The following is a 15,886-nucleotide window of genomic DNA, read 5'->3' on the forward strand; positions in this document are numbered from 1 at the left end:
ACAAAAGACTGTTTGTTCTCATTTTCTTCAAACTCTTATGTTATGGGATTGAATAGGTAAGCTGAATATATTGCACATGAAGAAATTAGTTTGATCATGTGCAAGTCCTATAAACTAATTCTCATTCATTGTAAATAACTCCCACATTCTGAGCCACTAATACATAAATGTAAGTGGAAGCAAAGAACTCCCACAAGTCAAGGAGCAAAATTCCCAAATCCAGTGAAATTATTTTGGTACCTGATGCAGACAATGGTGTAAGTCATTCTGTCTTTCTGCTGCAACCATAACAAATTACATTTTTGTCATTTCTTTTTCTTTTTCTCATCCTTTATCAAATCTGCATCCTGGTTCCTTATGGTAGTGTAGCCCATAAAGGAGGGGAGAGGCAGAGGGGGAGGGGGGAGAGGATGGGGGAGGAGAGAGAGGGGAGAGGGGAGAGGATGAGGGACAGGAAGGAGAGGGGGGAGGGAGAAGGGAAGAGGAGGGGAAAGAGTAGAAGGAGAGGGGAGAGAGAGAGATTAGCCTGTGAATTGACTCAAGGATGTATATCATTCTTGCCTTTAGCAGTTCCCGACCTTTGATTTAAACTTAATGTAAACTTAGTCTAAACTTTCCTAGGAATACTTTTGTAAAACTATCACAAGATCTTGTAATCTTCTCAACTCCACCTTCAGCACCTGCTTTTCTGTGAGGATCAGTGCCAAGGGAAATATCAGGTTGAAACTTTAGGGCATAACCATCTTAAAAAGAAAAGAAAACAACAATTAATGTAACTATGAAAGAAAATAAAACATATGGTTATAGGTGTATTTTTAAAAATAAATAAAGTTTGAACCTGCATTAAATTATTCCATAGGGTACAGGGTTGCAACTATTCTCAGTTCTAACACCAGCAGATAACAGTAAGTCTGAAAGAATCCAGACATTCACCAGAGCTGTTGGCTTGTTTTATTTGCAAGAGTAGATGTGGTTGAGGGGGGGCTCCCCTCCCTTTCTGTTTGCCATAGTTATAGGTTCAAATTTCTTTATTCTGCCTAAACTGGGAAGTGAGTTAACAGACCAAATGAAAGCTAAATGGTCAAAACGAAATAATTTATTTTTTAAGAAAGGACAGGCTATCTAAGAATTGTTTCCCTTTCCAGTGTCATCACAACCCTAGGATCTCTTCCTGCCCCAGATCCTGTTTATTTGACAATCCAATCCTGTGATCAGAAGCCCTTGGAAAGATGATGCATAATACCACCCTTGCTTTCGGGGAAGGATGGACATTGGCAGTGGGGGGAGGGGAGAATTTGTATTTTAATGCTGGTGTAAGTAAGGAAGGGATGGAGTGTGTTTGGGAAATATGGAGTGGGACATTTGCCTCAAATGGATTACTTGGTATATTTTTCAAAAAGAAAGGAAGCAGGCAAGAAATAGGAATTGGTAAAATCCTTTTTGAGGAATTTCTGTCTGGGGACAATGCCTCAATTGATATTAATACTCATAATCACTAATATTCATTAATATCAATTTATGACTTAACAATACTTAATACTGTCACCCAATCCTTTCGTTTCAAATTCTTCCGCATCCTGGACTTATTTAGCTTGATTCATTTGTTCATTTGAACCAACAAAACAGGCCACTTGGTTGATCTCCTGTCCTTTGGGCCCAAAATTGCTTAGCCGCACTAAGCATGGTTAAATCTGGTTAGTATTTGGATGGGAGACCAAGAGGAAATGCCAGGGTGGTAAGTTGGAAAAAGCCCCCTGAAGGAAGGAAATGGCAAACTAACTTCGGATTACATCAAGCCAACAATGAGCAACATGAAATCACCTGGCTGGTTGGTCAGGCTGGACTCAAGGAAAGTTTACTACCACAGGACTGTCTGCAGGGAGGGGTCAAAAAAAGTCCACGTGATTTGGTGCACATCGCACCATCCTGGGCATCATCCTGACTTTTTTTTAACCCTACCTGAAGACACCTCTGCAGAGGGAAGTTTAGGAACCAGCTGAGCTGCTCGGCTGGGAGAAGGGTTTCTTATCCGGCCTGAGGAAGCCTCTTGGTGAAGGTGAGGCCACGTTCCTGAAACAAGGTGTCCATCTCTTGAGTTGTCAGGGCTCATAAAATGGGCATCGATTATTCCAAGAGCCATTCATTATCGCCCAGAATGCTTACTGCAGCAATGGGAAAGGTTAAAAAGGAAAGTGACCTGCTGCCCTGCCTGACACAAAGTCATTAGGTAAACGAGGTATTCATACAGGTTAGAACGAAGGTCAGGCGGGGTTTTACGGGAAGGCGGAGGATGGATCTCTGCCTTGAGCTTGGGGAGAAGGGTGGTGGGGAAGAGAAGAGCAACAAAGGCAAACACAGCTGACCCTCCCAAATTAACCTCTCCCTCCGGTCCTCGGGAAGAGAGTAGCCTTATTCTGGCATCTGTCCGCACCACTGTTGGATTCTCGGAAAAGAGGTCCGCTCCTCCGGGCGGGCTCCTGGGCGAGGAGGGTGGGGGAGACTCGGCATCCCCAAGTCCTCTTTCCTCGTTTTATCAAATAAAGAGACGAAACTTGAAGAATCGGCCCCATCCCCGCCGATAATAATCCGTAAGATCAAGAGGAAAAGATGGGGAGAGCGATACTTATTTATGTACATATTTTCCCCACTCTAATTACAGAATTAATCCTCTTATGGCTAAAATATAAAGTCCCAAACATGTCTTTGATGTTTAATGGCATCATTTGTACCCAACCTGCCAGCCGATTAAGGGATAATTGTTAAATGCTTCGCGTTTTTAAGGGGAGGGGGGTGAGGGAGAGTTGGAACCGGGTTTTCCTCTCTGCTCCAAAATCAGGACTGAACCTGGGATAAATTTGGAGCGGCTGGTTTTTTTCCATGGCCCCTCGTTTGATTCATTCGGCCTGTCGCCTCTGTCCCTTTTCAGTTTATTTTCACAGGAGAATTGTTCTCCAGCCTCCCCGTTCCCCATTCAGCGTGCCATAAAGTTTTAAAAGGAGGAAAAGAGGGAGTTTGTGACTATCACTGCCCTACTTACCAGGGGTTGATTTTCCTCTCTCATACACACATAACCAAACAACAACCAAAAAAAAAGGGGGTGGGGTGGGGAGAACACCTATAAAGCAAATTCCAGCCGAAACTTAGCGGAGGTTTTTTCCGGGCTTCATTTGGCCCAGTTCTCAATTTGAGATTTCTGGGGAGTTTTTGGATGCCACTGAGGAGAGAGGAATCATCTGTGGGAACGTGGGGAAGACAGAGCAAAGTCAACCAATTGCCTCCTGGAAACCCGAACCCTTTCCCCCCCTTATTCTAAAACACCTGCTTAATTTCCTTCGAAGGAAGGAAGGATTGTTCGGGGAAGAGAGTCTGTGGAATAAATTAAAATCCACACAGCTTCTTTTTGCGAATTCCTGAAAGGGGGGAAAAAAGAACAAAACATCGCATTACACACATATCATCAGGGAATACTTAAGACCTACAGTCTGGGTGGAGGTCAAGTATAGCTTCGGATTTTCTGGCATTTGGTCTGGGGAGGCGTCGCCGGGCTAAGTCTGCGAAGAAACGCGATCCAAAGTCCCCAAGAACTCAATGAAAAATACCCCCCTCCGCCTCTCCCTTCTCCAGTTAGGCTGAAGACCCCGCCGCTTTTCCGCGCAGATCGGCATGTAAAGCGCTCAGCCCTCAAAGTCAGCCCGGGGCAGCTTGGAGGCCTGGGGCACACGCATCCTCCGGAAAGCCTGCGGGCGTTTAGAGACGGCCTTGCGCGGAGCCAAGGGAGCTTTCCGAGTCTCCGTAGGTATCCGGGACTTGGTTGAACGATGCGTCGCTGCGCCCTGGGCGCTTTGGTTCTGCACACCGGAGCCGTCGAGCTCAGAGCCATCCGAAGGTGCTGCTTGCCGCTCGGCCGTTTTGGAACGCGGTTCGGATCTCCCTGCGCAATTCAGGGGACTCGGGTGGCCGAATCTGGCGCGACGCGCCTGGCCTGCCGCAGCCCTTTTTGTGCCGCAGGCGGCGGTTTAAGGCTCCTGCAAGCGGGTGTAAATTGGCTTAGAGCGGTTGGGCTCGAAAGCGACGACCAACAGCCTGGATTTCCACCGGCGTGGCGAGGTCTTCCATCGGGCAAGCGGGGAAAGAAAGCGGGACTTCTGCTGGAATAAAAAGCCCGGCATCCTTCGAGGACTTTGCCAGGGTTTCTCCGCTTTTCTCCCGGGTAGCAGGGCAAAGTTGTGGCAGGCAGTTCGAAGAAAAGTAGGCGATTTTATGTAAATGAGGAACTCCGAAATGTATTACAACCCCGCTGTAATAAACCTGACAGTTTTGACAGTATTGACAACATAAATATACGTTGGAACACTGCACTTTTCAGACACTTAAACCGATGGAAGCAGTAATAAAAAAAGATTCGACTACAATATTTCAAATAATCGGCATTGATGTTTTGATTCATCATTTTTATACCTCCAATCGATTCTTCCCTCTCTTCTCTTCCCCTCCCCCTCCAGGTGACCGGTCAGTTTTAAGTAAAAACCCATCGTAATTATTTACGCTATGCCAATGATGACCTAATAACTGTTTTCAATTAATTACGGCAGAGCTTAGCCTCGGCAGGGCCGTCACCAAAAGGCCCTTTTGCAAGTAGCACAAAATCACCAGGATTACTTTCTCCGTGCAGGGCACCGAGGGGGAGATTCATTAAAAAGAAAATGAAAAGTGCAGTCAGGCGACCAGAGTGATGGAGGGAGAAAGAGCTGGACAGGGCCGGCTACCAAGTGTACATTTCTCTCTCTTCTCTCTCTCTCTCGTTTTTCTCTCCAGAAACCGCCCGGGTCTTTTCGGAGCCAACTTGCCTTTCCTGAACTAAAACTGACTGGCCCAGTTCAGGCATTTCGTCCCCCCAAATGGGGCTTCCTTTCGGCGGATGGCCTGGGCAGGGGTGCCAAAGGAGTCTGTAGGAGATAGGATCCGGTTCTTTTCCGGCACGATCCACAACTCCTTTTACGCGCAAGCTTAGGCGGGTCTTCTCCAACGGGAAGCCCATTGAACTGGAACAGACTTTCCTGGCGAGTAAACACGCAAAGCTATATTCCCTTATTCTATTCCTTTTTGGGGCCGTCTGGGAGAGCTAGGACCGCTTTTTTTAAAAAAAAATGAATCAAGCATCCCTTCTGCCGAGCTAGCCTTGTCCTGGGCCCCTTTTTTGCATGCATTTAAGGAAGAGCCCTTTTTCCTTTCCGCTCTCCAAGGACCGGACTTCGGGAAACGAAATTGCGCTGGGATCCTTCCTTCCTCCAAATCTAGAATACAAAAGACCCGGCTGCCCCTTGCCCTCAACCCGAGGAGAAGGTTGCATTTAAGCAAAGCGGGGAGAAAAGGGCGACGGCTGGGGGTCACCTTATGCCACAAGGTCCGGCACTGCCTAGAAGTTAAACGGGTAACAGGGACGGTATTTAATGAGTGCATTTTTTGGTGTCGGAAAAAAAATCCTAGGATGGATTTTGGGACATTAGAAATTAAACCACATAAGAGGCTGATGATGGTGATGGTGGCCGTGGTGATGAGGATGATATAACGGACAGTATTCAGGAGGGGAGGAGAGAGGGAGGAGGGGAGGGAAAAGAAAGCCGCAAAAGCCTGTTTTAATCTTCTGACATTCTCTGGTAGTGAACTCTTGGTTTGGAACCAAGCTGAGCATCAGCACCTTCGAAAACGACTTCCAGTTGTGTAGCCATTTACCAGTACAAAGAAGAAGGGGGGGAAAGCGGCCGTCTTGAGGGCTGGGGAGAAAGCTGAAAGTTTGCTGAAATGGTTGGAGTCCCGCCAGATAGCGCTAGAGGGCTGTTTATTGAAACGCTCCTCCAGTTCAGTGGGATCTTTATAGAATAAACAGGAGAGATAAAGAAGTAAAAGGAAGGAGGAGGAGGGCAGCCCACTCCACAAGTGCCATGTTAATTCCTAGAAGTGTTTGGGAAGTATAATAGAGGGTTGTAAGTGAATAAAGAAGCTTGAGTTCGTGTTGATTTTGAAACAGAAAAGGAAGTGAAGGAAGAAAAAGGGAAAGGGAAAGAGAGGGTCTAAGAAGTAATTTAACGAGAGCTCTCCTAAACCGGCTTTCAAAGAGCTCCAGAGCGCTGGAAGAGAGGTCAGTAAGAGTTCAACTGATGAGTAAGGCTTGACTTTTGGGGAAGGAAAGGATTGGGGTAAATTAAGTCACAAGGTGAGAAAATGAAAGAAAAGCGAGGCAAAGGAAAGGAAAAGACGTATTTCCTACCTGTAGCATTTCAAAAGGTACAGGACTGAGTCACTATACAGATAAAATATTAATATCTTCATAAATTAAGTATTTTATTCTATACTTATTTTCCGGAGCAGAATATCTTTGATTGTCTGCATGCAGGGTGCTGAGGGGGTGGGGGCGGGGGAAGGTGGAGAGGAGAAACTAATTACAGAATTTAATTTCTTCCTTTGCAGAAATATGAAAGGAGTCATCAAGCCTAATGAATAGCCCAGTGTAGTCCAGAAAAAAAATATATGTGAATTTCAGCTGAAGGCAAAGAATTTGAATATAAGTGGACTAAGTTTTGTTCATGGGCGTTCCCTAGTTATCAACTTAGGTTCTTGGACCAGTGTTTAGAGCTAGAATTTGGAGAGAAAGAAAAAGAAAAATATCAAAATTTCTTTCCAAATTCAGAAAAAACTAAGAGTGCCTAAGCTTTAAACAATCCCTGCTTTTGATCTGCTTTGTTTCTTGTCGTTCTATTTTTAGTCATAGTTCAAAGTAAATTATTGAAAAATAGCCACAATTCCCATGAAAAACTAGGGCAGTTCTTCAAATGTTATTTGCTTAATCCAAAAGCAAAAGGGAAAAATCCCTTCATTTTGGCAAACAAACACTGAATAAAGTTACAAACAAGATTACGGGTGAAGTTATTTGTCCTTCTAGTGAGGTGGTGAACTGCTAAGAAATGTAAAAACAGCTTAGAGGATTTAAGCCAGACGAATTTAATGAACCTGATTTTGTTGCATATACTTTTACACAGAAATTCTAAATTGAGGGTTCCAGAGCGCATCTATTAGACTGTATCAATAGCAGTAAAAAACAGTACTTTTGGATTTTTTATTAATATCTCATCTCAGCCTACTTTCTTCAAATCCCTTTCTATTTACAGGGCACTTCAAAAAAAAAAAAAGCAAATGTGAAATAAAAATGCATATATACTTTCAGAATCGACCGTGTTACCTGTTGGAAGAGTCACCTTTACAAAAGACAGCATCTTTTAAAAATAATAAAAAGGCATCCAAATGGTCAAGATGTTATCATCCTTTGCAATGTCTGGTTGTTCAAAATACACTTTGATTTCCCCCTAGGAAAGAAGAAGCTGGTTGGGAAGTTGGAAGATATGGTGGATCTCGCTGTTTATATTTGCTCTAGCACACTTGCAAAAAGCAAATTGGAGAAGATCTTTAGCCCACTGATTGTCTCTGTATGTGTTTTCTTGAAACGGAATCTTTTGCCCTTAATGAATCCTAACACAGCTGGACAGCTCCTTCCCGGACACTGAGAACCCTCACCCCAAACTGACCCCAATTTGACACCACAAGATGAAATTTTACCGCCTGTTAAAACCATTTCCAGCCAAAAGAAAGAAAGAAAGAAAGAAAGAAAGAAAGAAAGAAAGAAGAAAGAAAGAAAGAAAGAAGAAAAGCAAGCAAGCAAGAAAGAAGCAGTACAAACTGGATTTTAAGGTTGGAGGAAGAACTGACTGTTTGATAGAGATACATTTCTACACAGGGTTCCTAATTGATGATGGTGATGATGATGACTGACATTACTTGGGATTTTAAAATATTTTTGCATTTTGCAACAAGATCAGTTACATATCTTAAAATTCATTACAGCTGCAATTCCAGGAGAAAGTCCCTCTGAAAATTGAGGGCCTGATTTCTGAAGAAACTTGCTTGGAAATGCAATAAGAATTCACAGCTTCACAGCTTATATCCATCCTGCCACAAGCTCCTGCAAATGTAACTATTTCTTCCCCTCTTAAGTTTGATTCAGAATTCCAAAATGTATATTCATATGTATTATATATATTTATTAATGCCTAGTTCTAAATTAGTGCTCTTAGATACTACCTGAAGGTTTTTAATAAACATGTGACAAATATATTTTTAGATTTTTCACAAAAAAAGTATGAAAGAAATCTTTTTGTTGTTTTAGATTTGTCACAAGAAAGAATGAAGTACTTAGTAATCTGTTTATTTGTTGCCTCTTTCTTTTAACATTTTTTCAGGGTAACTTCAAATCTCCCAGGAAACTCACTCTCTTATCTATCTATCTATCTATATCTATCTATCTATCTATCTATCTATCTATCTATCTATCTATCTATCTATCTATCTATCTATCTATCCTTGCATTTTAAAAGAACTGAAATTCCTGAAACAGGAATTATTCATTTAAGAGGGGAGAAACATAAATGAAAACAGCATTACTGGAGCCTGCAAATATATCTTTTTAATTTTTTTTTTTTTAAGGTTTCTGGTATACAAGTTTAAGTGGTATACAGAGATCTTTTTGCAATAATATTCATTTACTCTACTCAATACACCCAGCCTTGGTACAGGAAAGTTGTTCATGGAGTGAATTTAAAAGGGGGGAAAAAACTCGCGGCAAAGTCGTTCCCACTTCTTTTGCTAAATCAATCAAAACTGAGATATATATATATATAGCCTCGGTTGCGGATTTGCTTTTTTCTGTTTTTAATAGAAAACAGTTTTTTTTTTTTACAAGTGTTCTATAATGAGGAATTGCAGCAATACGATTCCTAAAGAATTTAGGAAAGTGACATTTTCGGAAGAAAGGGGGGGGGCGGAAGAGACCTCAGAAAGTCCATTCCTGACAAAGTAGATCTCTTTTAAGGCAACCTCTTAGAAAGCTTCAGCTGCAAAAAGTAGGAAAGGATTTGCATAAACCCACTGCTCTATAGGTCTCCGGGCACCCAAAGGATTAGCAAAGTATTCATTACCAAGAATGTCTTGAAGCGCGTTACCGATTTCTACGACATAGAAGAAAATACGGTGGGACTACCCACCCCCTTTCGCCCCCCGAATAAGTCTTTTTTTTTTTTTTTTTTTTTTGCAAAGGAACCGATTTAAACGCAGCTTGAAAAGAAAGCGGCGTAGGGAGGGCGGTTTTTTACTCACCTTTATGCTCAGAGCCGGGGCGAACCAGCCACAGAAGAGTAGCGGCTGCTCCTAAGAATCGCTTTAATCTTGGAAGAGGTCTTCTAGAAGAAAAGAAAAGTGGGGAGGAGAGAAGGGGGTAGAACAAGTAAAAGCAGACACCCCCCTCTTCTCTCCCGTCCCTACCCAAAGGTGGCTCTTCGGCGCTTCAAACGGGCGCGCAAGTCAGGCTTAAAAAAAGTCTAACCAGTTCTTTTCCCCAGCTCTTTCGCCTGCCGCTTCGGAGGCTGAGCTCAAGCTGCGAAGCTTGCCAGGCTAAGCGCTCCCGGGAAGCGAAGCCGTTACCCGGTGGCGTTCCTCAAGCCTCTCTCTCTCTCTCTCTCTCTCCCCTCTATCTTTCTTTATAAGCGAGGGCTGATATCCCGCAGACATCATTGTTATGATGGCTCATTTAATCAAACTGTTTAATTGCTCCGGTAATCACTATCATCATCGCAGGTACTCAATCATTCATCATTTTGGAGAGCTCCGTTGACCTCGGGAGCCGGTTTCCCTTAGCCCAGAAAAGATTGGCTGCGTTTTTTAGACTCGTTCCTCCCTCCCGTGCCTTTAGCAGATTTCGCTTTTCCTCCCCAACTTTTTCTTTCTTTCTTCCTCCCGTGACCTGCTCCTGAGAACGGTCCCTTGTCCCGTTCCCACTCTCTTTTTCTCTCCGGAATCCAAGTCTAAAATGCGTGGCTTGCCGTCGCCGCCGCCCAAGTATGTACGAGGCCGTAACATACACAAGTAGATTCATAATCATTGATAAATCCCACTATTACCAGGATAGTCTGGTTTAGATTTTATGTGTGGGGAGAGAGAGAGTGAGTGAGAGAGCGAGAGAGCGGGAGGGAGGGAGAGAGAGTACAAAACTGCAGCAATCAATAGTTTGACCATTGCTCCTCCCCCTTAACTTGAAGCATTCCCCCATGATTGATGATCTCGGGTAGCTTTGGTAATTGACTGCTCTGAGGTAAGGCATGTTTCGGTTCCAGCAAAGCGATTGGAGGAGGTTGCACACGCGCGCGCGCACACACACACACACCCCTCACCAAAATTAACGTGGTAGGTAGAGCTTGTGAGTGCCTGTGGGAGAGAAGGAGGGGGGGAGTGAAAGAGACGGGCCGCGAAAGTCCGCTGGGTGTGTTTTCAAAAGTTCACTTGGCCGTAGGAACCAGAGGGCACCATCGCACTAGTTCTGCAGAACAACCGCTGTAATAACACCTACAACAATAGCTGTGACTTTACGTTGTTTTGAACAGAGAATTAAAATACCTTCCCCCCAGCCAAAGGGTACAGATTTTAGAAAAACAAGCAAAGCGATCTCAAGAGGGATTAGTCCCGATTTTAAAAAGTGCATTATATATATATATATATATATATATATATATATATATATATATATATATATATATATATATATATATATATATATATATATATATATATATATATATATATATATATATATATATATATATATATGGAATAAAACAGAGAAAAGGAGGGGAATGTTCCCCTCGCTTCGTAACGCCCAAGCAGCGCCAAAGCCCAGCCTAAAAGGATGCCTTTTCCTCCCCCCCCCCCGCCCTCTCTCAGTCGTCTGCGTAGACCCCCGCTCGTACAGCGGCTTTGAGGGAACCGAGCACAGAGTAAAGGGTGCCAAGCGGAGCGCTCCCCTCCAAGGAAAATCATTCTGAGTAACAGCAACAGCGAAAGATAGCGAGTTTCACGCAGAGAAGGAAACACGCGGCGCAGGCACCTCTTTGAATGCACTCTACTGACAAGGATGGCGGACTTTGTTAAGGCAGGCTAGGAGTTTCCGCTGGCAGAACAAGTTTGCCCGCGCCTCGTTCCAAACGTTCGCCACTGCCCGAGTTCCTTCGGCTCTTCTCCTGGACACTGAACCCTCGCAGGACTGAGAGTTACCCTCCGAAGAAGAGAACAACAAACACCAGGCGAAGCGATGGCTAAGCGGCGCGGCCAGGCAAAGGAGGATACCGAAGGGTAAAATCTCTCCATAAATAAAAGCAACAGAGCTAGGCTTCTAGGATACTTAAAAAAAAAAACCCTTCGGGCTGTTTGTAGTTCCCACGCACAGCCCCCCTCCCCCCTTCTCTTTCTCTCTCTCCCCTCTCTTTTTGCTCCTTCTCCTGCTTCTCCTCCTCCTCCTTCTTCGTTTTCTTCTTCCTCCTCCCGAGATTCCCTCTGTATCATTCCACTTTTCCGCGCCTATCTGGAACAGAGAGCCGGCTTGGTTGAGATTTCTGAACGTGCTGCATCGCGCCCCCGCCTCCCCACCCCGGGTGGCGTGGAAACAGCCCTGATTGCATACTCTGCATATCGCAGACTGTAAGCGCGAGCTGGCTCGCCTGCTTTCGCCCGCTCTCGCTCTCTCTCTCTCTCACTCCCTCTTCTCCCTCTCCCCTCTCCCTTGTATGTGTCTCTCTTGTAGGACTGGCTATGGCCACCACTACTTCCGGGTTCCGTCATTTCATTCTCCCGCCGATCAGCGCCGCAAAACTGAGCCTCTTCTATAAGCCAGCCAGCAGCCAACCTGCCAACACTTACTGACACTCACTCATCTCAGAGGGAGAGGTGAAGAGGGAGACAAATACCTACCAGGAGGGGGAAAGAAAAAACAACAACAACGCGCGCGCACACACACTCACCCAACCACGCACATACACACGCACACAAAAAGAACGGAGGAAGTCCACGTTTTGCAAACTATTCCATTTTTCTTCGCATCCTACCCCACCCTCCCCCTCCCGGTAGTTTTTTTTTTTAAAGAAACTATAGCTTTCCTACAAGCAAAATCCCAAACGCGGACTTACTGAGAGAAGAATCCGAGGTTAAAAGATTCCTCTTTTCTTCTTCTTCTTCTTCTTCACCATCAGCCATCATTCATTCACTACCTTGACATTCCATGGCTTTGATTGACAGCTGGAGTGGCAAAAAGCCATGAGACACGACAGTTTGGTTACATGTGGGTTGCTGACGGGCCGATCGTAACCTTCAGTGTGGGGCTTGGCGACTTTTATGTTTATTTTTTTTTTAGACACCATCATATTTTTTTTTACGTAAAAGAAGAAAAAAGGAAAGACACAGAAAAGGGAAATAAAGAAGAGCACGCTGGGGAAACAGACAAACTCTACGTGGTTTATTTTTCCCTACTTTTTATTGTTATAACGATTGTCTTTATGAATATTTACGCGTATTGGAGAACTCTATAAGTGGGTCGGAGAAACAAGGGAAAAGGGATTTTTTTTTCTTCCTTTCCTTCTTCTTCAGTCACTTTGTTGGTGTTGTTACTGGACTGGGATATTAAATATAGGACACATCCCGGAGTTTATTGGAGCGCAGACTGATGGCGCAAAGGGTAGGTTTAAATCTCCAGCACGTACCTTACGTATAAATCCTTTCTTAAGAGGGACCTGTCGGATTTGCTCTTTCCCCGTTGCTGCTGCTCATGGCGGCCACTGTTTAGAGAAACAAAACAAATAGCAGCAAAAATTATTCACCGGTTTTGTGTGTGCGTGTGCCTCTATGTCTCTTTCTTTCCCCCTCTTTCTCTCTCTCTCTCTCTCTCTCTCTCTCTCTCTCTCTGCGTGTGTCTGTCTCCCTCTGTGTGTGTGTGTGTGGTGTGTGCGTGCGTGCGTGTGCAATTGTTCCACGCTTCTTTCCTCTGTAGCTTTTTCCCCAGCAGCGCGATTCCCTGCTCCTCTCTAAGTGCTCAGTGGCGCGCGGTTTACAGGGGGGAAGGTTTGCCTGCTGCTGCTGCCGCCGCCTGCCGCCGCCGCTTCTGCTGCTGTGGCTGTTGCTGCCGCTGCCTGGGAAATACAGCTACATTTGCTGCTTGGTTTACCTCTGATTTTGACAAGGACAAGGGGGAATTGCGACTAAATAATGTTTCTGGTAACTTTCAGATTATTTGCTCTCTTTCTCTCGCGCTCTTCTCTCCCTTCTCAGTCTTGTTTACCCTTCCTACTCCGTAGCATTCATCTGGTCACCGGTGGGGTGTTCGTTTATCTGTGGCCCCGTCTCCTCTAATTCGTAGACGGTTTCCTCCTTCTTCCCTTTCACACTTCCCCTTCCCGTATTTTGCCCTCGATAGAGCTTTCCCCACAACCGGCTCTCTCTCTCACACACATTCCTTGCCCCCGTCTTCCCTTGCCCCCTCCCCCCCCAGCTCTGTCGACTGCACTTTTTATTTTGATTTCAGTTTGTATCGCTTTCCTCTCTGTTGTGGCTGGTCCTGGTTTGTAGTTTTGCTCTGTTTTGTCTGACTTGCCTGGTGCTTTACTCTCTTCTGACTTCTGTTGTTTTTGTTTTGTTTTGTTTTTGTTTATTCTTCCCCTTTTCACCCCCCTTTCTTTTTCTTTCTCTCTTTCCTCTCTCTCTTCTTCTGGTTCTATTTCCTTCCTTTTCTGGCCCATTTTCTTTTTGACAGTACGATGAGCTGCCTCATTACGGCGGGATGGACGGAGTAGGGGTACCTGCTTCCATGTATGGAGACCCTCACGCCCCCAGGCCGATCCCCCCAGTACACCATTTGAACCACGGGCCGCCACTGCATGCCAGCCAGCATTATGGAGCCCATGCCCCGCACCCCAATGTCATGCCGGCCAGCATGGATCGGCTGTCAATGACGCCTTGAAGCGGGACAAGGATGCAATTTATGGGTAGGTACAAAGCAAGGCAAGCAGGCGCAGTGGCCCGCTCCTTGCAGCATATGTGTATTTCGGTGTGTGTGTGTGTGTAGGTGCAAAGGGCCGGAGAGATCTCTCTTTCAGGAAAGGGGGCAGAGGAATAACCGTCCTGCACAAAGAGTGCAGTAGGCACAAGATTTTTGGAGACAACTGTAAATGCTTTTTAAAACAATCTCTCTTTTCTAAAATCCTACTCGGGTTTTCTTCCTGAAATCTAGAGGACGCGTGTAATTGTCACTATAGATCAGTATAGATCACGATAGATCCCTTTCTGCATTTCTGTAGGTAATAAAAACATTTTAGGTAGATAAAGTTAAAAACGGCATAAATATATGGGAAAGTTCAGCCAAGAAATCCCATGGATGATGCAGGGATTGACGGGCGTGTTATTTTGACGCGCTGGAAGTGTGTTCAGATTTAGTGAAAGCAGTGTGGCTAAACTGCTCCATTCTTCGGACAGTCTTTAGACAGTCCTTAAGAGCTTTTAAAATATGTATTGTTTCCCTGCTCTTAGAAATGAAAAGGAAGCCTGGTTTCCCCAAACTCATTTACACACATGCAAATTCTACTGAAATCAGCGGAGGTTGTGCTGTTTATTTCTTTAGATGTTGCTCTGTAAATGCAGAATTAATAAAAGTAAAATGTGGGTTAGTCCTTGAAAACAAACCGGGGTGGCGGTATGGGAAGATTGGGGGAAATGTATTCTCCTCAGCAAAGTTTTATTTAGGTGACATTTTTCTTTCCTTCTTTAAAGCATGCAATAACAGTCCTTGTGACACAATTAACACTAGGAGGAAAGATTTAGGAAAAGGATTTACTGGTTTAACGTATCGCCCAGTTAGATCCTGATCCTCAGGCAGTATCTGGCCGGACAATGGGGAGGAATTTATTCAGTCGTCTTCTTTTTTATGACGGGGTAGTCGATATTTAATCTGGACGCATTTCTTGAGTCTCTACCACCCCCGGGATCCCCTTCTTTCTCGTCTCCTTTCCTTCCCAGATAGCGTGGCTCTTATTACTTCTCACCAAAATTAGAAACTTCAGACTTTGGGTAAAAATCAAGCCTTCACGCGTTTGGTACTGCCGTGTTTTCGGGGACGAGGGCTCTGCTCGTTTCCTAGGTTTAAAAGCTCCGGGACTTTCACTGCTCAATCTGGGCTGGGTAATTGTTATTTGTTGGCGCACATGGATTTGTGGAGTTCGGTTCCAACCCAGGATTTTTGTGGGGAAGCATCTGCATGTGTGGTGTTACTTTTGGCTCCGTGTTGTTGTCCCTTTCTTTAGTTATGGGAAGGCTGAGGGACGTTAAGCTCGCGCGTGGAGATACGTTATGTTTCTTTTCTTTTGAGGAAACTTGTTGATTAGATTTTCCCTTTTCCCCACTCTCATCGTTTTCCTCTCTCTCTTAATGTCGTTCTCCCCTCCTTTTCTCTTTGTATGTCGTCGCCCGGCAGGCACCCGTTGTTCCTCTGTTAGCTCTGGTCTTTGAAAGTGCGAGCTCGCCACCTGCACTCCCCGAGAGCCCGGAGTGGCCGGCGGAGACGTCTGCTCCTCCGACTCCTTCAATGAGGACATCGCCGTCTTCGCTAAACAGGTCGAAACTCTTTTCCTCCCCGCTTTTCCACGCCCCTTCCCCCCCAGACCCCACCTTGAGCGCACGACACCTCAAGCCAAAGACAGCCCCCTCCCCATAGAAGGCAACCCCCCCCCCTCAGAAGGCCCGCGCGACGAGGCCTGCTGTTCCTCAGGCCTTGGGGAAAGGGAGGGCGGCGCTTGCTCTTAGGAAGCTTTGGAGCGTCTGTGGGAAAATGTTCCGGCCAATCTGGGTCTGGGTGCCTTTCCCTTCTGCTCAGCCACCTCTCTATCATCCCCATTTCCCCCTTCCCTTCTCTTCTGGCTGCTAGAAGGTCTGCTGGGAGACCTTCTAGGATTCCCTTACTTACAGGAAGGGG

The 15,886-nt window shown here is 45.2% G+C and overlaps 1 protein-coding gene and 2 long non-coding RNA genes across 3 annotated transcripts in view; 2 read left to right on the forward strand and 1 right to left on the reverse strand.

Annotated features, from left to right (window-relative positions):
* Nucleotides 1–1,572: 1,572 nt before the first annotated feature.
* LOC116517833 lies at nucleotides 1,573–10,567 on the reverse strand. Its single transcript, XR_004256492.1, has 2 exons — nucleotides 9,205–10,567; nucleotides 1,573–7,361 (listed from the first exon to the last, which is right to left on the reverse strand). It is a non-coding gene; the product is annotated as an uncharacterized LOC116517833 (long non-coding RNA).
* On the forward strand, nucleotides 5,933–7,631 carry LOC116517825. The gene is made up of 2 exons (XR_004256491.1): nucleotides 5,933–6,139; nucleotides 7,366–7,631. It is a non-coding gene; the product is annotated as an uncharacterized LOC116517825 (long non-coding RNA).
* Nucleotides 10,568–11,361: 794 nt separating the features above from the next.
* Nucleotides 11,362–15,886, forward strand: part of MEIS2 (Meis homeobox 2) — a 240,206-nt gene continuing 235,681 nt past the window's right edge. The window contains 5 exon segments of the mRNA XM_032236234.1: nucleotides 11,362–12,604; nucleotides 13,676–13,853; nucleotides 13,856–13,911; nucleotides 15,389–15,419; nucleotides 15,422–15,528. Of these exon segments, the coding sequence (XP_032092125.1) occupies nucleotides 12,593–12,604; nucleotides 13,676–13,853; nucleotides 13,856–13,911; nucleotides 15,389–15,419; nucleotides 15,422–15,528 (384 nt within the window). The 5' untranslated portion in view covers nucleotides 11,362–12,592.

This window comes from Thamnophis elegans, chromosome 1, assembly GCF_009769535.1.
Source record: "Thamnophis elegans isolate rThaEle1 chromosome 1, rThaEle1.pri, whole genome shotgun sequence".
NCBI lineage: Eukaryota > Metazoa > Chordata > Lepidosauria > Squamata > Colubridae > Thamnophis > Thamnophis elegans.